The sequence below is a fragment of the Sceloporus occidentalis genome, unplaced genomic scaffold, assembly GCF_023333645.1.
Source record: "Sceloporus occidentalis isolate IW3139 unplaced genomic scaffold, rSceOcc1.0.p SCAF_10, whole genome shotgun sequence".
Classification (NCBI taxonomy): domain Eukaryota; kingdom Metazoa; phylum Chordata; class Lepidosauria; order Squamata; family Phrynosomatidae; genus Sceloporus; species Sceloporus occidentalis.
In genome coordinates, this window is record NW_028316990.1 from 26,409,572 (window position 1) to 26,431,682 (window position 22,111).

Here is a 22,111-nt window from a genome sequence, read left to right on the forward strand (position 1 = left end):
TTGTGTCTTCAGAGGTTTCCATTTCCCTCTTGGACCTTTGCATCTATACAGGGGCAAAGAAATTATTGTGTCTTCCAGTGAGAATAACTCATAAGAAACTGAAGAGGCTCTGCAAATGGTTTATTTAGCACACTTTTATGTTTGCCTCATTTTCCTCCCTTTGGTCTAGGACAACAAATCCCAGCCTCACAAAGAGTCCGTCTCACAATTCAACACTATCCTAAGTACACAAGAGTGCATCCTGACTCAAAGGTCATATAGGCTGCATCTACACTGCAGAATTAATGTATTTTGACACCGGTGTCATAGCTCAATGATATGGAATTCTGAGATATTTAGCTTTCTCTTAAGAGAGAGATCTGGTTCCACAGCAAACTACAAATCCCAGGATTCCATGATGGTTCAAGCAATGTCAAACTGCGTTAATTCTGCACTGCAGCAGGAGTCATAGTGAACTTCCAAAAACCGTTCCAAAACCTCATTACTCAGTTTGCCCAAACACTTTTGCAAATCCTTCTGGGTCCACAATCTTCCCCAGGCGGAGGGAAAAATACAAAAAGGACTCTCTGTTGTATTGCTGGAACCTGAGCAGCAGGTCGTTCCCGTCTTCGCCAACGTCCCCCAAAGTCATCACGGTTTCCACCGGGCAATAGATGTCTTTCCTCTTGCCCCAAAAGGTCAGGTGTGAGACTTTTAACAGCGTGCCGTCCTTGCTCAGGTACATCAAGCCAATGATCCGCCGGAGGTAGAAGCTCATCCCGTAGAGCATGGCGGCAGCAAAGCAAGCAATGCCTGTGCAGTAAAGGCAAAGGCTGGGAGGAACTTGGTTCTGCCAGTAGAGAACCCAAACCGGGGGGAGAATCAATAGGGTGACAGCCGTTTGCAGCAATTTCAGCCTCGAAAGAGCCCTGCAGTACCGGATTCCTGGGAACCTGTAAATCAGTCTAAAGTGCTTCGTACCTTCAAGGCTAGACTTCTGCTCCTGGGAATGAGCTAAAGTACCCAGCCACCGAGGATGGGCTGCACAAACACTCAGAGTCCATGGACCATAGGGCTGCCGCATTTTCAGTACTCCAGAGGGATAATACAGAGCCAGGCCTCCCTTGCAGCGATGTAGAGGAAATCTGGTTTGGAAACATCTGCCACGTGGTGGGATGGAGAGCAGCTGAAAGCGAATGGCGAACATCCCAGCCTGGAATAAAACAGGCATTTCCATGTGAAACCATAAATTCTGAGGGACTAGGATCATAGTTAGAAGAGACCCCGAGGTCTCTACCATCAAGGCATCTCTGACAGATGGCCATCCAACCTCTGTTTAAAGACCTCCAAAGGAGAGTCTACCATCCTCCAAGGGAATGTGTTCCACTGCCAAACAGCCCTTACTGTTAGGAAGGGCCACGCAGTCCAACCTGTTCTGCCATGCAGGAACTCACAATCGATGCACTCTCAGTTGGGACAGTTGGTCATCCAGCCTCTGTTTAAAAACCTCCAAAAAAAGAGACTTCATCACTCTCAGAGGCAGCATCTTCCACTATCTTACTGTCAGAAAGTTCCTCCTAATGTTGAGGTGGAATCTCTTTTCCTGGAGCTTGCATCCATTGCTCCATTGGGTCCTGTTCTCTGGAGCAGCAGAAAACAAGCTTTCTCCCTCAGTATGACATCCCTTCAAGTATTTAAACAGAGCTATCATATCACCTCTTAACCTTCTCTTCTCCAGGCTAAACATCCCCAGATCCCTAAGTCGTTCCTCATAGGGCTTCATGGTTTCCAGACCCTTCACCATTTTAGTCGCCCTCCTTTGGACACACTCCACTTTCTTGACATCCTTTCTTAATTGTGGTGCTGTCATGCCCAGCCTGGAGGATGGCTTGGAGGACTCAGAGGATGAGCTAGAGCCCCTGGGACCTGAACCTGTAATGGAGGAACCAGAGCCCCTGGGGCTTGAACCTGTAACGGAGGAGCCAGAGGCTGGCCCTAGTTCTGCTGGAGCAGAGTCTATGGCCCCTCCAGAGATTCAGCAGCCAAGTTTGCCTGGTGCCGAGGCTGTGGACACGGAGGAGGATCTGGGCAGTGTGCCTACCTTCAATGAGCGTCGAGCAGAAAGAGAGGGCCTTCGAAGATCTCGGAGGCTTTATCAGAAGCGTCTTCGTAATCAGACACAGCTGAAGGCCGGCTCCTTGCCTTCTTAAGCACCTAGAGCATGTGTGGTTCTTTGCCAGTGGATATCTGACTCTTTTAGAGGAAAGACTCTGTCTCTGGCTCCTTTGGCTTCTTGTCTTGACTACCCGGAAACCTTGACCTTGGACTGCTTTATCGACCTGCCTATCTGTTGCCCTGAACCTCGGACCGTCTGACAATTCTCTTGGTAATCCCTTTTGGTAGAACTACTGTGAATCTCCAGGACTGTGTAGCTTACACTGACTTTGCTGTGCTGGGAGGGGGTTTGTTTGTTTGGGAACTAGCTGCCTTATCAGCCCTTTGGCTGCTTTCCCGGACAGGTGCCCAGAACTGGACACAATATTCCATGTGGGGCCTGACCAGAGCAGAATATAGTGGCATTATGACTTCCCTTGATCTAGACACTATACTTCTATTGATGCAGCCTAAAATCGCATTGGCCTTGTTAGCTGCCGCATCGCACTGTTGACTCATGATCAACTTGTGGTCTACTTGGACTCCCAGATCCCTTTCACACATATAACTCTCCTTAAGCCAGGTGTCCCCCATAATCCTACATCTATGCATTTCTTTTCTTTTCTCTACCTAAGCGTAGTTACATTTCTCTCTGTTGAAATTCATTTTGTAAGTTTTGGCCCAGCTTTCTAATCTATTAATGAGTTTATTAATATAACACATTGCCTTACATACCAACCAATTACTATTCACATCCTACCTCAAAAGTGTCAACTATTCACTAATCCTTCACATACATACATACATACATACGAGGGATTAGTGAATAGTGTGTGTATGTGTATATATATAGTGTTTTAATATTTATTTACTTGACACTTTTGAGATAGGATGTGAATAATTAGTATGTAAGGCAATGGAGAGAGAGAGAGATAAAGTATAGATAGATAGATTGATAGATTAGATAGACAGATTAGATAGAAAATAGATTGGATAGATTCCTGGACTACAACTCCCATAACCCCTTCAATGTCGATGCTGCCTGGGACTGATGGGAACTGTAGTCCCCCAAAATATCCGGAGGGTCGCCTTACCCCTGAAGCTGATATTCTGGAACCGCCAGATCCTTCACCATGAAGGAGGCGCCTCTCAGCGGGTTAGTTTGCTTACTTGCCGCGTTGCATCCTAGGAATTCCGGCAACTCGCTCTCTTTAGAAAGGCGGAAGGACGTGCGTCGCGCTGCCTACCGGGAATGGTAGTTCGGAAGGGAATGACGTCAGCCTCCGCGGTGGAACGTTGCGGCGAAAGCCTTCTTTCCGTAGCTGTCCTCTAGATATAAGATACTTAGAGTGCCATACGCGACCGCGACTTCCTGGTTCCTTTACTACAGTGACCCCCCAACTCTGCCCTTTAAGAGATTTTGGACTTCATCTCCCAGAAGCCTCAGCCTTGTCGGTCAATAGCTTGGGATTCTGGGAGCTGAAGTCCAATAATCCGTTGAAGAGTTCAGAGACCACTGCTTTAGAACTTCTTGGGCACCTACACGTTGCAGAATTAACCCAGTTCGACACTGCTTTAACTACCATGGCTCAATGCTATGGGATTCCGGAGTTTTGAGAGACTGAGGCTTCTCTGTCAGAGCAATGGTGTCACGGGGGTGGAGCCTCTAAATTTAATTATTGTTAGCCCCAGACAACAGAGCCATTTGTGGGGGCATTATGGGAGTTGTAGTCCAGAACTACAAATCCCAGACTCCCACAGAATGGAGCCAGGGCAGTCAAAGCTGTGTCGAAGTGCTTTGATTTTACAAGGAGCCACTTATTTATTATACGCAACAAAGGCAGCAGGAGAAGAAAGGCCAAAAAAAGGCCCTCTCCGCCATTTTGTTTTTAGCTTTATTTGCCTCAGTATCGAATGACAACCGTAATTGACAATTACTAGCTTGGTAGATGAAGGGAATGCTGTGGATATAGTATATCTTGATTTCAGTAAGGCCTTTGACAAGGTTTCCCATGACATTCTTGCAAACAAGCTTGTAAAATGTGGGCTAGACAAAGGAACTGTTAAATGGATCTGTAATTGGTTGACCGGCCGAACCCAAAGGGTGCTCAACAATGGCTCCTTTTCATCCTGGAGAGAAGTGACCAGTGGGGTCCCACAGGGCTCTGTCCTGGGCCCAGTGCTATTCAACATCTTTATCAATGACCTGGATGACAGAATTGGGAGCATACTTATCAAATTTGCAGATGACACCAAATTAGGGGGAATAGCTAATACCCCAGAGGACAGGATCAAGATTCAAAATGACCTGAATAGACTAGAAAGCTGGGCCAAAGCTAACAAAATGAAATTCAACACAGAGAAATGTAAGGTATTGCACTTAGGGCGGAAAAATAAAATGCACAGATATAGGATGGGTGACACCTGGCTGAATGAAACTACGTGTGAAAGGGATCTAGGAGTCCAAGTAGACCACAAGTTGAACATGAGTCAACAGTGCGATGTGGCAGCTAACAAGGCCAATGCGATTTTAGGCTGCATCAATAGAAGTATCGTATCTAGATCCAGGGAAGTAATAGTGCCACTATATTCTGTTCTGGTCAGGCCCCACCTGGAATATTGTGTCCAGTTCTGGGCCCCACAATTCAAAAAGGACATTGAGAAACTGGAGCGTGTCCAAAGGAGGGCGACTAAAATGGTGAAAGGTCTGGAAACCATGCCCTATGAGGAACGACTCGGGAAGCTGGGGATGTTTAGCCTGGAGAAGAGAAGGTTAAGAGGTGATATGATAGCCCTATTTAAATACTTGAAGGGATGTCATAATGAGGAGGGAGCAAGCTTGTTTTCTGCTGCTCCAGAGACTAGGACCCGGAGCAATGGATGTAAGCTGCAGGAAAAGAGATTCCACCTGAACATTAGGAGGAACTTCCTGACAGTAAGGGCTGTTCGACAGTGGAACACATTCTTTCCTAGGAGTGTAGTGGAGTCTCCCTCATTGGAGGTCTTTAAACAGAGGCTGGATGGCCATCTGTCGGGGATGCTTTGACTGAGATTTCCTGCATGGCAGAATGGGGTTGGACTTGATGGCCCTTGCGGTCTCTTCCAACTCTATGATTCTATGATAATCGGAAGCGCGAGGCTGCGCGGGACGTCCCTGGTCCCCTTTGACTTCCCTCTCTTTAGGCGCGAGAGGCAGCGCATGCGCAGTGGCGCTCCTTCAAGGCTGCGCGGGGCGTCCCTGGTCCCCTTTGGCTTCCCTCTTTCAGGCGCAAGAGGCGGCGCATGCGTAGCGACGCTCCTCCTTCCCTTGGCATGCTGGGAGTCGTAGTTTTCGGGAGGCGGAAGCGGAGCCTCTTGCCACCTCACTCAGAGCCATGGAAGGCGAGGGAGGAAGAAGGCAGGTGCTTTGCCTCTTCGACGTGGACGGCACCCTCACGGGGCCCAGGCAGGTAGGTGGGAAAGAGTGCCTCTGGGCATGGGCAGAGGGCTTCCCAGGTTCCAATCCGGTTTAGCCCTTAAAGGAGGCTGCTTAGTTCCTCTACAAGGAGGAACTAAAATATAGGCATTTTAACAATTTAAACCGATTTATTTGCCTGAATGTTTCAATGAAACAACTTGTATTACATTAATATTAATACTACTAATAATGATACTATTAATAGTATTGAGTCCCTATATTGGGAGAAAGGTGGGATATAAGTAAACATAATAGTAATAATAATAAGGAAATGGGGTTTAAAAAATTTTAAAAATTAATCCCATTTATTTGCCTTAATGTATTAATGAACACCTTGTATTACATCAATATTAATGTAATATATAATAATATATTAATATTAATGTTACTATTACTACTAATAATAATAATATTGAGGCCCTATATTGAGAGAAAGGCGGGCGATAAGTAAAGATAATAGTAGCAGTAATAATAACAATAAGGAACCAGGGTGACCTTGTCCAAGTCACACTCTCTCAGCCTCAGAGAAAGGCCATGGCAGTCCTCTCCTGAACAAATCCCACCAAGAGAAGCGTCAGAGAAGGCGCTGGCACTGATCTATGAGCAACAAATGTCATGATGGAAAACACATGAGTCCTCCTTCTTTCTCTTTCCTTCCAGAAAGTGACCCCAGAGATGGCTGCCTTCCTGCAGGCCTTGAGGAAAAGGGTGACGGTCGGAGTGGTCGGGGGCTCCGACTTCGGGAAGATCCAAGAGCAACTCGGGGAAGACGGTACGCTTCGTGCCTCCAGAGAACACCAAGGATTGAAGGATAAAAGCAAGCGGGGCTTTAAAAGTGGCAAGAAAGCAAAGGAATAAAATAGTCCTGGATGACGTTTTACATGGCAGCAACATCGCTTTCTAAAAACATGCAGGACTGGTTTTATTGGGGGGTTTGGGGGGTTGGTTTGGATGATTTTCAACCTTGTGTGTTTTACAATTTCTAAGTTGTAATTTTTAAAAACTTTTTATTGTTTTAATTCAACCGTTTTAATTGATTTTATAAAGCGTTGTTTTAATGTGTATGTGCATGTGTGCGCGCACGTATATATTGTGTTTATATATATATATATATATATTGTGTATGTGCATGGTACAGTGATGTGTGTGTGTGTATATATATATATAGAGAGAGAGCGTATATATATATATACGTATGTACGTCTGTGTACATATATATATATATATATACTGTATATGTATATATATATACTGTATATGTGTGTGTATATATATATATATATATATTGTGTGTATATATATATATAGTGTATATATTATGCATGGTGCAGTGGTATATATGTATGGACTCTGTGTGTGTGTGTGTATACATATATATATTGTGTATTTATTGTGTATATATTGTGTATGTACACGGTGCAGTGGTATGTGTTTGTGTATATATGTGTGTGTGTGGTGAGCTGCCTTGGGTCCCAACTTGGGAGAAAGGTGGGATAAAAAATAAAACAATTAAATAAATAATATTTTTAAAATTTGAAAATAAACAAGTCTATTTATTTGTTTGTTTGTTTGTTTATTATCCCATCTTTCTCCCAAAGTGAGACTCAAGGCAGCTCATAGATAAAACATTTATAAAATCTCAATAAAATTAAGATTTTAACAATTAAAATCATCTACAGTAATGTAAACCCTTAAATGCAGTGGGATAAAATATCAGAATGGAAGCAGCAATGCTATGGGTTTGAATTCCCTCCATTTTAAGCCACAAAGGCTTGTCAGGAAACTAAACTCTATGGAGAAGCACCAGAAGGTTTCCTGGTTTGGTGGAGGCTGCTATATCTTTATTTTTATGGGGCCTGAAAATGACAGACAGAAATAACCTCGTTGTTTTTTCCCCCATAGTTGTCGAAAAATTTGACTATGTCTTTCCAGAAAATGGCCTAGTGGCTTACAAAGATGGGGAATTTGTCAGTAAGCAGGTGAGTCTGTAACATGGGATTAACTAATACACTTGAGATAAATTAATACAGGCTGTTTTAACAGGTTTTGCGTCAGTTTATGTGAAAATCACAATTTCATTTGGGTAATTCCATTCTCTTCTAACCTACTGACAATAAGAATTTCCAGAACTGGATCAATTTAGCTGCCAGTTGGCATTGCCACTTCCATTGTGATACTTTATTCTTCTACTGAATGTAAGTCAGAAGTGTAAGCAAGGCCTTCTGGAATATATATAACTATATCTATATCCAAACAAAAATCCATCAGTGATACCTTTATTGGCCAATTGAAATGCACAATATACTTGTGACAAGCTTTCGATGGTATATTGTGCATTTCAGTTGAGCAATAAAGGTATCACTGATGGATTTTTGTTTGGATTTGCTGAATGACCAACGCAGCTGCGTGTTTTATACAGCTATCTATATAGATAGATATGAATATTAAGTTGTGGATGGTTGAATCCCTGGATAAGAATCTGTGAATACTGAGGGCTGACTCTATATCATCTGCATGGTGTGTTATCCATGATTTCAAATAGAGATACAGGACAGATATTTAGGCAGCTGGACTTCTGGACAGTGTGGTCAGAGGACAATGAAATGTAACCAACACTTATAGTGTAATAAGACTAAACTATTTAACGCTCTCAACTATAGACTGAAACTTCCTAATGAAGGGTGAAAACCAGAATTTACCATCAAAGATAACTCAGTCTGACGCCTTCCAGATGTTGTAGACTACAGTTCCCACCATCCCCAGATAGCATGGAGTTTGTAGTCCAGCACTGCTAGAGGCACACAGATTGAGGAAGGCTGGTTCAGTGAGAAAGCATGATAATTTTTTTCGAGGGGACTTTCAGTTTAAATGGAGGAGCACACATGGTTGAGGCTTATAAAATTATATATATTGTAGAGGAAGGGTTTTTTTTTAATCTCCCCCTCTTTTAACATTAAAACCCAGGGACATGCCATGAAATTGATGGGCAGTACCTCCAAAAGAGAGAAATTTCTTCACCCACGTGAAAGTAGGCACCACAAGTTGTAATGCTGAGTAAAGACAGCTTGGCAAAAGTGACTGGGGGGGATATATTTATTGATATTTATTATATTTATATATATATATATATATATATATATATATATATATATAATATAGCTGTAATATATAGCTTCTACTTACCCATAATACCAAGTTCCAGGTAAAACGGACAGGTAGGATTTCTTCAGGTTTTAGAAAATCCAACAAGGATCCAGCAGTAATCCTTAGAAAAACAAAAGCATGTCTCCATCCTTCCTTGCAGAGAAGGGGAGATAATGTCTGTTGGAGAGATACTTTTTTCTGATATGTTTGATCACGTTTTTGTATGTTTCTTGTCTAGAGCATTCAAGGCCATTTGGGTGAAGAGCTGCTCCAAGACTTGATCAACTATTGCCTGAGTTACATTGCCAAAATTAAACTGCCCAGGAAAAGGTATGGGTGCAACACTAGCGTTTCTTCCTTTTATCTGGGTTGGACAGAAAGGGCCTTTTCGTGCTACACAGTTATAGTTATAACACCATGTTTCTACTTTTACTGCCATTGTTTGTGTAAAACGCTCCCAAACTCCCTGCATGTAATAAGCTAGCGTGTGAGGGAGACCACACGTTATATGTCACCAGTGTGCTAGTTTTCTATGTGGAGGGACTTCATATGTAGAAAGCATTAACATTTTAATTGTTGTGGCACCAGAGTGCTCTAACAGAGAAGGCAAAATATCTAATAAAACTAGAAATCCGTAATTCCGTAGCATTGAGCCATGGCAGTTAAAACAGTGTCAAAACTGCATTATTTCTGCAATGTAGATGCAGCCCATGTTTCAGTCAAATGCTGTAACCACTGAACCCCATTGGATCTGCCACTTTAAAAGCTTGGTGAGCCTCTGGAAACATCACTGTTGTGCCTTTCCCTCACCATGGTTCAGGATAGAAAAGAGGAAAAACCTCTCCACAGGAGTTTAAGCGAGAGTCAATGTCTCTATGCATCAATTGCTTGGGAAAACCAGAGGTTTTAATTGTGGTCATGGGCTTCCCACAGGCAGCTCTGGGTGCAGAATGTGGGGCCTTTACATGCCTTTTTGCATGTGCTATTCAGTATGGTTACTGCAACGACATGTCATAAGTAACCTCCCTCTTTCTTGACCCCTTGGAAGGATATTTTCTATGACTGTCTCTGACCATATGTGTGCTTTTTTGGCCGTGTCTTTTTAGGGGCACTTTTATTGAATTCCGGAATGGGATGCTGAACGTCTGTCCTGTCGGCAGAAGCTGCAGCCAGAATGAACGGATTGAGTTCTACGAACTCGATAAGGCAAGTGTGATGTCTCCGTTGCATCTGTGGTGTTTGGAGAGCAAGTTCTCTTTACACCAGAGTTTTGCCCCTTCAGCCAGACCTATTATTATTATTATTATTATTATTATTATTATTAACCTTTATTTATAAAGCGCTGTAAATTTACACAGCGCTGTACATACAATCTTTTTAATTGGACGGTTCCCTGCCCTCAGGCTTACAATCTAAAAAGACATGACACAAAAGGGGAAAGGAGAGGTGGTGGGGAAGGGGCCTCTCTAGTAGGATAATACATATTAAATACATAGCAATACAGGAAATGATTCAATAAAACAGGCAAGAAAAGACCATCAAATAGCAAGTGACAATTATGCAATGCCTGGGAACGCTGCCCTGAACAGAATGGTCTTCAACTCCGTTTTGAAGCTGGTTAAAGAAGTGATGGCTCTTGCTTGTGGGGGAAGAAGGTTCCAGGAGTGAGGGGCAGCGAGTGAAAAGGGGCGAATCCGGGATGGGGCAGAGGAAATCCTGGGCTGAGACAGCAGAACTTGACGACCAGAACGGAGGGCCCTGGTGGGAGGGTGAGGAGAAAGAAGGCCTGATGAGTAAGGAGGGGCCAGTCCATGGAGGGCTTTAAATGTCGACAGCAGGAGCTTATACTGAATGCGGAAAGGGAGGGGGAGCCAGTGAAGGGATGCCAACACAGGAGAGATGTGGTCAGAGCGGTGGGCGGATGTGATAATGCGTGCAGCTGAATGCTGGACAGAAATTAAAGGACGGAGGTGAGAAAGAGGAAGCCCAGCCAGGAGGACGTTACAGTAATCCAGTCGTGAGACCACTAGGGCATGGACCAGGATCTTGGCAGTAGAGGCGGAGAGATATGGTCGGATTTTAGCAATATTGTACAAAAAGAATCTACAAGCCTTGGCTGTGGTCTGGATCTGAGGGATACACGACAGAGAAGAGTCAAAGATAAAACCAAGACTGCGGGCTTGCTGGACTGGTTGAATAGAAATGTTGTCCACAGATACAGAAAAGGAGTGTTAAAGGGTGGGCTTAGGAGGAAAGACAAGAAGCTCCGTCTTGGACATGTTGAGCTTCAAACGCCGATGGCGCATCCACTGCGAGACAGCTGTGAGACAAGACGAGACTTGCTGTTCAAGCCTTGGAGAAAGGTCAGGGGCAGAAAGATACAACTGGGTGTCATCGGCATACAGATGGTAGGAAAAGCCAAAAGAGCTAATGAGTTTTCCTAAGGACAGTGTGTAGAGAGAAAACAAAAGGGGACCCAGAACAGAGCCCTGGGGAACTCCAACAGATAAGGGAACAGGAGATGAAGTCTGACCACTAGTGACCACTGCAAAAGATCTGCCAGACAAGTAAGATCTAAACCAGTCAAGAACAGAGTCAGAGAATCCAAGGTCAGAAAGTATATCCACTAGAAGACAGTGATCAACGGTGTCAAAGGCTGCAGACAAATCGAGAAGGATGAGAACAGAGTAAAGGCCATTAGCCTTGGCCTGTAAAAGGTCATTCGAAATCTTAGTGAGAGCTGTCTCTGTAGAATGCCTTGGACGGAAACCAGACTGAAAGGGATTGAGGATGGAGTTGGCCTCAAGAAACTCAAGACAGCCAGAATAAACAACCCGTTCCAAGACCTTAGAAAGAAAGGGGAGAAGAGAAATCGGACGATAGCTAGACAAAGAGGAGGGGTCAAGAGAAGGTTTTTTCAGAATTGGGGAAATGAGAGCATGTTTAAAGTCCGAAGGGAAGGAGCCTGTAGAGAGAGAGAGAGATTGAAGATATGGAGAAGCGAGGGCAGAAAAGAGGGAGCTATAGAAATAAGAAGACGAGTAGGAATTGGATCAAGAGGACAGGTTGCAGGTTTGGAAGAGTCCAGAAGTGTAGATAGTTCATCCAAAGAAGCAGGAGGAAACACAGAAAATTTTTTAGGGGAGGACGAAAGAAGATTATGAGCAGAAGAGGAATCAGGAGGGACTATCTCAGAGCGAATAGTGGTAATCTTAGAGATGAAATAATTAGCAAAGTCACCTATAGTGAGAAACATTATGGCTTCTAGTCACCACTTTAAATCTGTGTACTTTACTCTTGAGGAATGTTGGAATGCTATCCTTTAGATGGTGGGGAAAAGCAGAGCTGAGTAACAGTAATGGTATCCTTGGATGGGGAGGGAGAAACCCATAGTGTTCCAGCTATATTTCAGACAAACTATGAAAAATCTCCTTTTGTTGGAGTACAACAAATTCCAGAATTCTGGGACCTGCAGCCCAACGAAAGGAGTTTTTCCAAGGTCCAGTTTTGGATACCCACTTCTTGGTGGGTAGATATGAAATGGGAAAAAGAGACAAAAACTGGAGAGTGGCCTATGGAATCTAGCAAGAAAAAGGAGGAATGTCTCAGGATACTGGGGGAGAAATGTGTTGGTGTTGTTTTTAATTTGCTAAAAAGCCCAATGTTTTGGCCTGTAAATGCTATTTAAGGTCTTCTTGAGGAATCTATATAAACAAAGACAAAAGGACAACACAAAAATACCTGACGTGCTGAGAAGTGTCTCCTTTGTCTTCCTAGAACTATAATGGTCAACACACTTCCACAAAGTGTGGGAGCGCACTGAGGTCTAAACTCAAGAGGTTATATCAGCTATAAATTCAACTTTCAAAGGGTGATGGTGAAGCTTGTCATCTGGCTTGTATGACTTGAGTGCTTCTCTTCCCTGCAGCACATCCCAAAGATCCCCAAAAACCCAGCAACGCTTCGCAACAGAAGGGCAGGGGCTCTTCCTCATACAAGCCGATGTGGGATAATAACCTGCTTTGTGAATCGGTGCTGTTCCCCAAAACTGATAACTCCTTTGTTTGTATTTCTTATTTATTTATTTTTCAACAGAGGGAACATATAAGAGAGAAATTTGTGGCTGATTTGCAAAGGGACTTTGCAGGAAAAGGCCTCACGTTTTCCATAGGTATCATCATCACTTCCTTAAAGCAAATCCGACAATCATTTCCATTGGTGCCAAATTTCATTGGGGGAGGGGCTGATTCAACTGCTCAGATGGTGGATACTTGGTCAGGAAAGCTAAGGTTGAATTCCCAGGGCTTCCTTCCCCAAACCTTCCTCCTCTGCCCTCTTGGCCCCAAATCTCTGCATCTCTGGATAATCTTTATTTTTAAAAGGGCCAGTTCAATGGGTCTTCCAAATAAGAACATTTTTAAAAGTGATTATCAGGTATTTGCAGCAAAGAACAAAAAATGAAAATATGTAGAATCGATGGTGAGCTGGAAAAGAACGTGGAAAAGTTACTTTTTTGGACAACAGTTTCCAAACTCTTCCCAGGTGGCATGGCTACTAGGAGTAACTTTTACCCAGTTCTGTAGATACTGAGAGTTTGCAAAGCAACTAGTTTTACAAGACACTGTGAGAGATAAGAAATTCAAATAAGTTTTTAGGGGTGTCAGGAAAAAAAAAAAGGGGGAAGCTCTTAGTCCTGGAATAATGGATTAAGAGGAATGTCTGGATGAAGAAGGGATTTTTAAATATAGCCAGTCTAGGAGCAGGGGTGCAGTATTTTTTGGCATCTCAACAGGGCAGACCAGATACTTTAGGATGTCTTGTGGCCATATAGTCCACCATCATATGTTCTGTGTTCTGTTTTAGTATGAGCTTTTCTAAGTCATCCTCATACCACCTCTACTATTCTTTCCATCGTAAATTCACATAACTCCCATTTAGGTGGAGATTGTATCTGTATCTGCTGAATCAAATTCTTCTCATTCCGTCTCCACACAACAAACTTACCGCTGTGTGTGTTTTTTACCTTTATTCATCTAGGAGGCCAGATAAGTTTTGATGTGTTTCCGGATGGTTGGGATAAACGGTACTGCTTAGGAATTGTGTCCAAAGATGGCTTTAAAAAGATCTATTTCTTTGGAGATAAGACCATGCCGGTAAGTTGTGAAATAGAACAAGACAGTAAGTTCAAAATTGTTTTTGAAGATTCATTTTGCAGCAGAAATCTGTCGGTATGTGAATTCATTCTGTTGCTATTTTGACAGATATTTAATTGTGGTGTGTGTGTCTCCGTCCCAATGCAAACTTTACAGCAGTTTCTCCCAATCTGCTGCCCTTCAGATGTGTTGGGCTACAAATCCCACCCTCCTTTGGGCAGAAACTGGGAGCTGTAGTGCAACACATCCAGAGAGTGCTATATTGAGTTGAAATCTCTTACTCCAGTAGGACTGAAAACACCTAAAAGTAACTTCTGTGTATGCCTCATCTACAGGGCGGGAATGACTACGAAATCTACACAGACTCCAGAACCATTGGGCACAGTGTCACCTCTCCTGAGCAGACAAGACAGATATGTGAAGAATTATTCTTTAACTAGAGAATGGACTTGTTTTTCTACCAACACAGAGAGTAGGCTAGTCTCAGGGCTAATACGGTACACCTTTTATTTTAAAGCAGCCAGCAGAGGACAGGAATCTGGATCTGGACTGTAGCACTCGATTTTTCTTCCCCAAAGCTGCTATTTGTCTTGAGGGAGAAGATGCTGTCTGACGAACCTTTTTGAGCAATGGAAAGATTTCTGTTAGCCTTCTAAGCATGAAAGGATGAATTCCTCTCCACATACACAGACATGGTACACCACAGTCCTTATCCTAATTTCCTTCCTCCAAGGCTGCTCTTTAAAGAAAGGCAAACTGTTGGGATGGTTAAACGAGTCATTTGCCTACTTCACCTCTCAGCACAACGGTTGTCATGCTTTGGGGCTACAGTTTGAGACATAAACTTGCTTTTGGTCACCTATATGCCTTGATCAAACACACCTTATCATGCCACTTTCCTAGATCCATCCCAGGATTCCCAGATTCTCTTCTGAGCAACCTGAGTCACTTTTCCACAGGTGCACGGCTACCCCTGCAGGGATTAAAAACATCCCATCAGACCCAGCCTTCCTGTTTTCTGCAAAGGAGAAGCATACCCTCATGCCCAAATAGGTTACTCTTTTTGAACATTTCTGTTTGTCCCATTCCAAAATGTACAGTTTGTACTAGTCCTCATAACTGCACAGGGTTCCCCCATCTCAGATTTTTTGTCTCAGTCTTCATTGCATTGTTTGGGATCACACTATTACGTCCTGCCCATCCAGCTACCTCCATCATCTCAGGGCAGAACCTGGTAGGGCAAAGTTGTTGGCGTTTGTGGCATTTGTACTCGTAGTTTTTGGTAAGAACTAGACTCATTCTGGGACGTTCCAGGGAGAAACTGCACCTTTTTATTCCTACCTCTTGCAGGTTTTTATTTTTGTTTTGCTGTGCAAAAACCTCACCTGCTTGTGTTACAACCATTGTTGAAAAGGAGCAGGAGGTGCCAAACATTTACCTATTTGGGATTATAAGACTAAAGCTGGGTACCCATAAGCATTGCCCCCAAACATCCTCTGCTTATATGGCAGCATCCAGACCATCACATCATGAACATGACTGTCTCTATGGGCCTCTGCAACCATCAGACCCTCATACCAAGAGCATGCTTGTTTCTCTAGGCCTCTCTAACTATTAGACCCTCACAGTAAGCACAATTGTCTCTAGCCTGCCATTCCAGAGTCTATAAAGACCTTTGTTCAGCACACAAAAGTCTAGGATGTTGTAGGGCTGTGCTTATATGTGCACATTCATACTCTTATTTAGCAGTCTGGCAAATGCCTGCATAGAACTGAAGACTAGGGTTGCCCAGTTGAAAACAATTTGGTTCAGGGACCTTTAATGATTGCCTTGTAGAGAGTAATTCAACAAGTTTTGCTTTGTTACTTGGCTGTGTGACAAGCAACACCTACTGAAATGTCCTCTTCTACCATGAAATGTATAGGAGCCATTTCCACTTTTCACTCTGGCAACCCTATTGGAGGTATCTCAACAGCTATATAGAGGGGAAGAGCTCAAAACACTTTATGGAACAACAAACCCACTTTGCATGTAATGCATCCTTCCAGCCATATTAAATGTTGTGAAAGGGACCTTTTTAGGCAAGTTTGTACTTTATACTGTTCGCCTTAACTTTTTTGGTTAACATTGGTGAAGGCTGTCTTCTGAGCAGTGCGGTGACACATGGGGCCTTGTGCATGGGAGTCTATGGTGGGCTTTGACAAGAGCATGTTGTGATGTTGTCACGTCCTTTGGTCTGTCTTGGTTAGAGTTATGGCTTGGTTCCTGAGAAAGCTCAATTCCAAGCTTTTTCCAAAGTACAGCTGCATGTATCTTTATTCCTCCCTGCCAAGCTCCATTGGCAGGAGTATGGAAACTTTGACCTCCCCAGATGTTTGGGCTCCAGCTCTGAGAAGCCTTAGTCAACACAACCCATGGCAGGAGTTGTAGACCAAAACATCTGGAGAACCAAAGGTTTCCTCACCTGGTCATGCTTGGGGCTAAAGTTACATAAAAGGATATATGGGTTATGTTATCCTCAGCATGCATATGTCGGTCTAGGTCTAATCTTCCTTGTGTTCATCAGAATCCTCAGCAACTTGATTCCAACTTATGCAGGTCAGCTTTTCACTTGATGAGTGTGCTTTATAGCCAGATTTGGATCTCAGCATGTTCAATAAAAAATAAAATAGAATAGAACCATAGAATCATTGAGTTAGAAGAGACCCCAAAGGCCATTCAGTCCAACCCCATTCTGCCATGCAGGAACTCTCCATCAAAGCATCCCCAGCAGATGGCCATCCAGCCTCTGTTTAAAGACCTCCAAGGAAGGAGATTCCACTACACTCTGAGGAAGTTTGTTCCACTGTTGAACAGCCCTTACTGTCAGGAAGTTCCTCCTAATGTTCAGGTAGAATCTCTTTTCCTGGAGCTTGCATCCATTGCTCCACTGGGTCCTAGTCTCTGGAGCAGCAGAAAACAAGCTTACTCCCTCCTCAATATGACATTCCTTCAAATACTTAAACAGGGCTATCATGCCAACTCTTAACTTTCTCTTCTCCAGGCTAAACATCTCCAGCTCCCTAAGTCTTTCCTCATAGGGCATGGTTTCCAGACCCTTCACCATTTTAGTCGTCCTCCAGTATCTCAATGTCCTTTTTGAATTGTACTGCCCAGCACAATATTCCAGGTGGGGCCTGACCCAAAGCAGAATACAGTGGCAGTATTACTTCACTTGACTCTATACCTCTATTGATGCACCCTAAAATAAATGGTATTGGCCAATCTGCCCATTACACAGATGAAGGGCAGCTTGCCAAAAGAGGAGGGTCTCACGTTTTAATTTTTAAACCACTCGCCCGGTGGACGGTGGGGAAGGACGAGGGGGTGTCCTGACCCCTAGAGTAACTTACAATGAGGTGTTGAAGGGAAAGGATGGAAAAGAAGAGTTGGGGTGGGGAGCCAAGGGTTGTCTTGGGATCTCGGGGGGGGGGGTTAGTTTTGAGCCTTCATGGTTCCCCTTTTCTGAGGAAGCCTTTGGTTCCTGCACAGTCAGTCAGAGAAAAACACTTGTCCCTCCATATTTGCTGGGGTCAGGGGCACAAGACCCCCATGAATATGGAAAAACAGCAAGTAACAAAAACGCTATGTTTTTACCTGAGAGGACACCTCTCTAGGGATCTCTAGGTCCTCCAGGGCAACTCTGTGGTCAACATCTGCCAGACATTGACCATAGAGTTGCACTGGAGGAGCTACAAAGGTCTAGTGGAGGGTCCTCTCTAGGAATCTCTAGGTCTTTCGGTGCAACTTTTGGTTAAAGTTAACCATAGAGTTGCACTGGAGGACTTATATATTCCTAGAGAGAACATTTTAATAAAATCTGTGAATAATCAAAGCCACAAAAGGCAAAGCTGTCATTTCTTTGTTAAGTCTTGATCTGAGCTCCCAAGAACCCCAAACTCAGTCATTTGTTGGTTTATCAACCAACATATATAAAGCCTTGTTCCTGGTTTCTTTCTTTCTTTTCCCTAACCCTCTGACTCTTACCAGATCCAGCCAACATTAGGCTTCCTTCTTCCTTCTCTCTCTCCAGGGCATGAAAGAGCTGCCACTCCAAACTCTCTTCTCGATCTCCGCCATTTTGTCTCCCAAAAGGAGCCAATGCGCATGCGCAGCTCTGTTGACCCCTGAGCGCCTTAAAAAGAAACAGCAGCAGCAGCCTGGCTCAGAAAGATAGGCAGGAGGCCAGCAGCAACCAAAAAAAAATTCAATCCAAACCCTGCCCTTCCGCACAACAGCTGCGCATGCATCCTCATCCAAGCTCTCAGCAGTCCAGGCGGGAGGCTGAGGAGCAAACGAAGAATCAATCCAAATCTTTCCCTCCTTCTCAGACTGTGCATGCGTCCTCTAACAGAAGAAAAGTGCGAAAATTCTCACCACTGCGCACGCGCAGGTTGGTTTTTGTTTTGTTTTTTAAAGCAGGTGCCAAAACGGTACTGAGAAGTAATATAAATCCAAACCCTGTGCAGCAGAGGCGGTGCTGTGTCATTGTCCCCTGAGATAGAGGGTGGAGGCAGAGGCGGTGTTCCAAAGCCTTTCTTCCCAACGACCGTGCATGCGTCATTGCCCGCTGAGAGTGAGAAGCCACAGGCGGCGATATAAAACCTTCCTTCTCAACGATGGCGCATGCGTCATTGCTACTGACAGTGGGCGGGGCCAGAGTCGGCATTCCAAATCCTTCCTCCCCAACGACTGTGCATGCGTCGGTGCCCGCTGTGACCAAAAAAGGCGGGGGAAACTGTTGGCGCGCATGTGTGGTGGCGTCATCGTCGCTACTTTCATCCTGCAGTAAATTTGGGCCTAGTTCCTCGGGGGGAAGCGGTAGAAATCTTGGCGCCGACGCCGGGCTGGCATGGCAGAAGCCTGAGCCGAAGGAGGAGGCGGAGAAGGGGTTGGAGGAGAAGGCCTGGTCTGGTTGGTGAGGCTGGGCAAGGCGGTCCCTTCGCAGGGCCCCTCCTTCTTGGCCTCGGGGGCCGCGCGGCCTACGAGCACCAAAGGCGGTAGCCCAGTGTCAGTTGTCCGCTGGAGGGGCGCCCTCCTCGAGGCTTGTAGCGACGGCTGCGGGCCTCGCCTCCCTTGGTCCTGTTTCCTCACCGCTGGGAAGTAGAGCCTGGCTGTGGCTGGGGCGAGCTCCGTCCTTCGGCGCGGCTGGCTCTCCTTCCGGGCCTGTCGGTGGGCCTGGGCTTGGGCGGCCGCACGGGGACTCAGGGCCCACAGCTGACGCCGTTCTCCCCGAGGAAGAGGAGCAGGAGCAGGAGGCACCTGGCGAGGAGCAGTGGGCACCAGAGGGTTGGCCCCAGCCCCGAGGAGGACCAGCGGAGGAGGACGGCGGGCCATGGCCCGAGAAGGAAGAGGAGAAGGAAGGGCTGGAAGGCAGCGGCTCACAGACGGAAGGAAGGCTCCCCAGGCCTTTGTTAGGGAGCCTTTGTGACGCCAACAGGTTCCGACGGAGAGAAGGAAGGAAGGAAGGAGGCCTTGGAACGGCAGAGAGAGACACTGGAGTTTATCAGTCAAGGGGAATTGGAAGTATAATCGGATGGCAATCTGAACGCAATCATGGGGTTTAACGTTATTGCGTGACAGACAGCCACACACAAATTCGGGCAATGGGATGCTATTTTCGGGTAATGGGGAGCCAGTTTGAATGCAATGCGCATTCACATAATTGCGCTAAACTAACAACTTTAAGTGAATGCGTTCTAGCCCCGCTTTCTTTCATTCGAATTTATGAGAAATTCCTCCCGTTTGATAAACTCCACTGCAGGAACAGCCTGCTTTTGAGACCGCTTTGACTGCCCTTGCTCAGGGCTAAGGAATGCTGGGAATTGTAGCTCCTTGTGGCACCACAGTTCTCTGGCAGAGAAGGCTGAAATGTCTTGCAGAACTACAGTCCCCACAATTCCCTAGCATTGAACCCAGGGCAGTTAAAGAGGTCTCAAACTGGGTTACTTCTGGAGTGTATTTTGGACCTGTGGTTCCGGAGACCAGGGTTTTGATTTCCAGCTCGACCATGAAACCCACTGGGGTGCGAAACACACACTGCAGAAATAATCCCATTTGAGACCTCTTACTGCCCTGGTTCAGTGCTAAGGGATCCTGGGAATTGTAGCTTATCCTGTCACCAGTGCTCTCACAGAGGCGGCTAATTCTCTCACAAAACTTCAGTTCCCAGAAATCCCTAGCCTTGACCCAGGGCTGTTAAAGCATTCTCAAGAGGATTGTTTCTGCAGTGTGTGTTTTGGACCCCATTGGGTTTCACGGCTGAGCTGGGAATCAAACCCTGGTCTCTGGAATTGCAAATCCAATCCAGATTGAGACCACTTTAACTGCCCTGGTTCAACGCTATTCTAGGCTGCGATTCTAGGCTGCGTGTAGTCTAGATGAAGGGAAGTAATAGTGCTGCTCTATTCTGCTTTGGTCAGGCCCCACCTGGAATATTGTGCCCAGTTCTGGGCACCATAATTCAAAAAGGACTTTGAGAAACTGGAGCCATGTGTCCAAAGGAAGGAGACTAAAATGGTGAAGGGTCTGGAAATCATGTCCTATGGGAGACTGAGGGATCTGGGCATGTTTAGCCTGGAGAAGAGAAGGTTAAGAGGTGATATGATAGCCCTGTTTAAATGTTTGAAAGGATGTCATATTGAGGAGGGAGCAAGCTTGTTTTCTGTTGCTCCAGAGAATAGGACACATGGTGCAATGGATGCAAAGTACAAGAAAGGAGATTCCAGCTCAACATTAGGAGGAACTTCCTGACAGTAAGAGCTGTTTGACAATGGCATCCATTGCCTTGGATCATGGTGGAGTCTCCTTCCTTGGAGGTCTTTAAACAGAGGCTGGATGGCCATCTTTTGGTGGTGCTTTGACTGAGAGTTCCTGCATGGCAGAAGGGGTTGGACTGGATGGCCTTTCTTGGGATCTCTTCCAACTCTCGGACTCTACGATTCTCTCTCCTTGTGTGCCTTCAAGTCATTTCCGATTTATGGCAGCCCTGCCGTCACCCAATGGGTTTTAGTGGCCAAGTAGGAGGATTTGAACCCAAACCACTGGGGGACATTTATTTCTCCTTGTTTTGTTATTTGTTGTTGTGCTACTTATTTGTTGATATCCATCTTTCACTCGTCCACAGTGCAAGTCAAAACAATAAATGATACAAAGTTAAACAAAAACACCAATTGCCTGTTTGTTTTTAGTGTGAAAAAGTTGATTTAAAATCACGAAGCCTTCAGTAAAACCCCATAAAGCACCCAAAGGGGCAAGCTTTAGAAAATTAAGCAGCAATTTTGGGATACAGAATTGTTTATTTGGGAGGAAACCTGACAAACCAAATATCCTTAGGAGATCCAGATGGTATATTTGGTCATAAACTTCCTCCTTCATTCCAGCAAATGAATCATTAGTGAGTTATAGAGGAAACTCAGAGAATCCAACATCCGCCACTGCGCAGGCGCAAGAAAGGAAGCGGGAGGCTGACGCCAACCCTAACATTAAAAAAAAACAAAGATCTCTCACACAATCAAGCCCCGCCCCTTGCGCCTGCGCACTGGGGGCGGTTACCACAGGCGGAAATAGGACCGGAAGTCTGGAAAAAGAGGCGCCAAATCCCCTTGCGCATGCGCAATGCCGCCAAGTCCTCGTGCCGCCGCCGAGCGTCGGTCCCTTTTCCAAGCCTTTTGGACTACAGCTCCCATAATTCCTGACTGTTCGTTCGTTTGGCTGGGGCTTCTGGGACCTGAAGTCCAAAACAAACGGAGTTTGGGGAAACCATCGCCCTCAGAGGTTTCGGAGGATGGGGAAGATGTTCCTGAGGGGCCTGCGGGCGGGGAAGGCCCCGGCGAGGGCCAGGGAAGGCAGCGGAGGCGAAGGGCGAGGAGGAGGAGGAGGCTCCCGGGGGGAAGGGGCGGCGTCCAGCTGCGGGAGGAAGAAGGGCCCTTCTCGGTTCTTCTCGCTCCGGGCCTCAGCGGCGGTGGCTCCTGCCGGCCTCCCAACCAGGAGTAAGGGCGGCAGGGGCTCCTGCGCCGTCCCTTGGGGCTCCCCCGCCTTCTTCCTGCGGAGGGGCTCCCGCTTCTTCCACCCGCGCCTCCCTTGGGGCCCCTCCTGGTCCAGCGCCGGGAAGAAGAGGCGAGGCGAGGCCTGGCAGATCTCGCGCTGCTGCTGCTGCTGCTGCTGCTGCCCCTTCCTGGCCAGG

General features: G+C 45.5%; 2 protein-coding genes across 2 annotated transcripts; one reads left to right on the forward strand and one right to left on the reverse strand.

The window, feature by feature from the left end:
* Positions 1-111: 111 nt before the first annotated feature.
* Positions 112-2,113, reverse strand: TMEM186 (transmembrane protein 186). The gene is made up of 2 exons (XM_089540666.1): positions 2,081-2,113; positions 112-1,192 (listed from the first exon to the last, which is right to left on the reverse strand). Exon 2 carries the CDS (start codon positions 1,184-1,186, stop codon positions 482-484), a length of 705 nt encoding a protein of 234 aa, XP_089396792.1. The 5' UTR covers positions 1,187-1,192; positions 2,081-2,113; the 3' UTR covers positions 112-481.
* Positions 2,114-5,445: 3,332 nt separating this feature from the next.
* PMM2 (phosphomannomutase 2) lies at positions 5,446-15,959 on the forward strand. Its single transcript, XM_089540309.1, has 8 exons — positions 5,446-5,582; positions 6,251-6,362; positions 7,493-7,569; positions 8,973-9,064; positions 9,841-9,940; positions 12,830-12,905; positions 13,772-13,887; positions 14,223-15,959. Exons 1-8 carry the CDS (start codon positions 5,508-5,510, stop codon positions 14,325-14,327), a joined length of 753 nt encoding a protein of 250 aa, XP_089396435.1. The 5' UTR covers positions 5,446-5,507; the 3' UTR covers positions 14,328-15,959.
* The last annotated feature ends 6,152 nt before the right edge of the window (positions 15,960-22,111 follow it).

Excerpts from the sequence above, each read along its gene's own strand:
- TMEM186 (XM_089540666.1), bottom strand. The coding sequence starts at position 1,186 with ATGTTCGCCATTCGCTTTCAGCTGCTCTCCATCCCACCACGTGGCAGA.
- PMM2 (XM_089540309.1), top strand. The coding sequence starts at position 5,508 with ATGGAAGGCGAGGGAGGAAGAAGGCAGGTGCTTTGCCTCTTCGACGTG. Across the intron at positions 6,363-7,492 it reads AGAGCAACTCGGGGAAGACG|TTGTCGAAAAATTTGACTAT; the intron begins GTACGCTTCGTG and ends TTTCCCCCATAG. Across the intron at positions 9,941-12,829 it reads AGTTCTACGAACTCGATAAG|AGGGAACATATAAGAGAGAA; the intron begins GCAAGTGTGATG and ends ATTTTTCAACAG.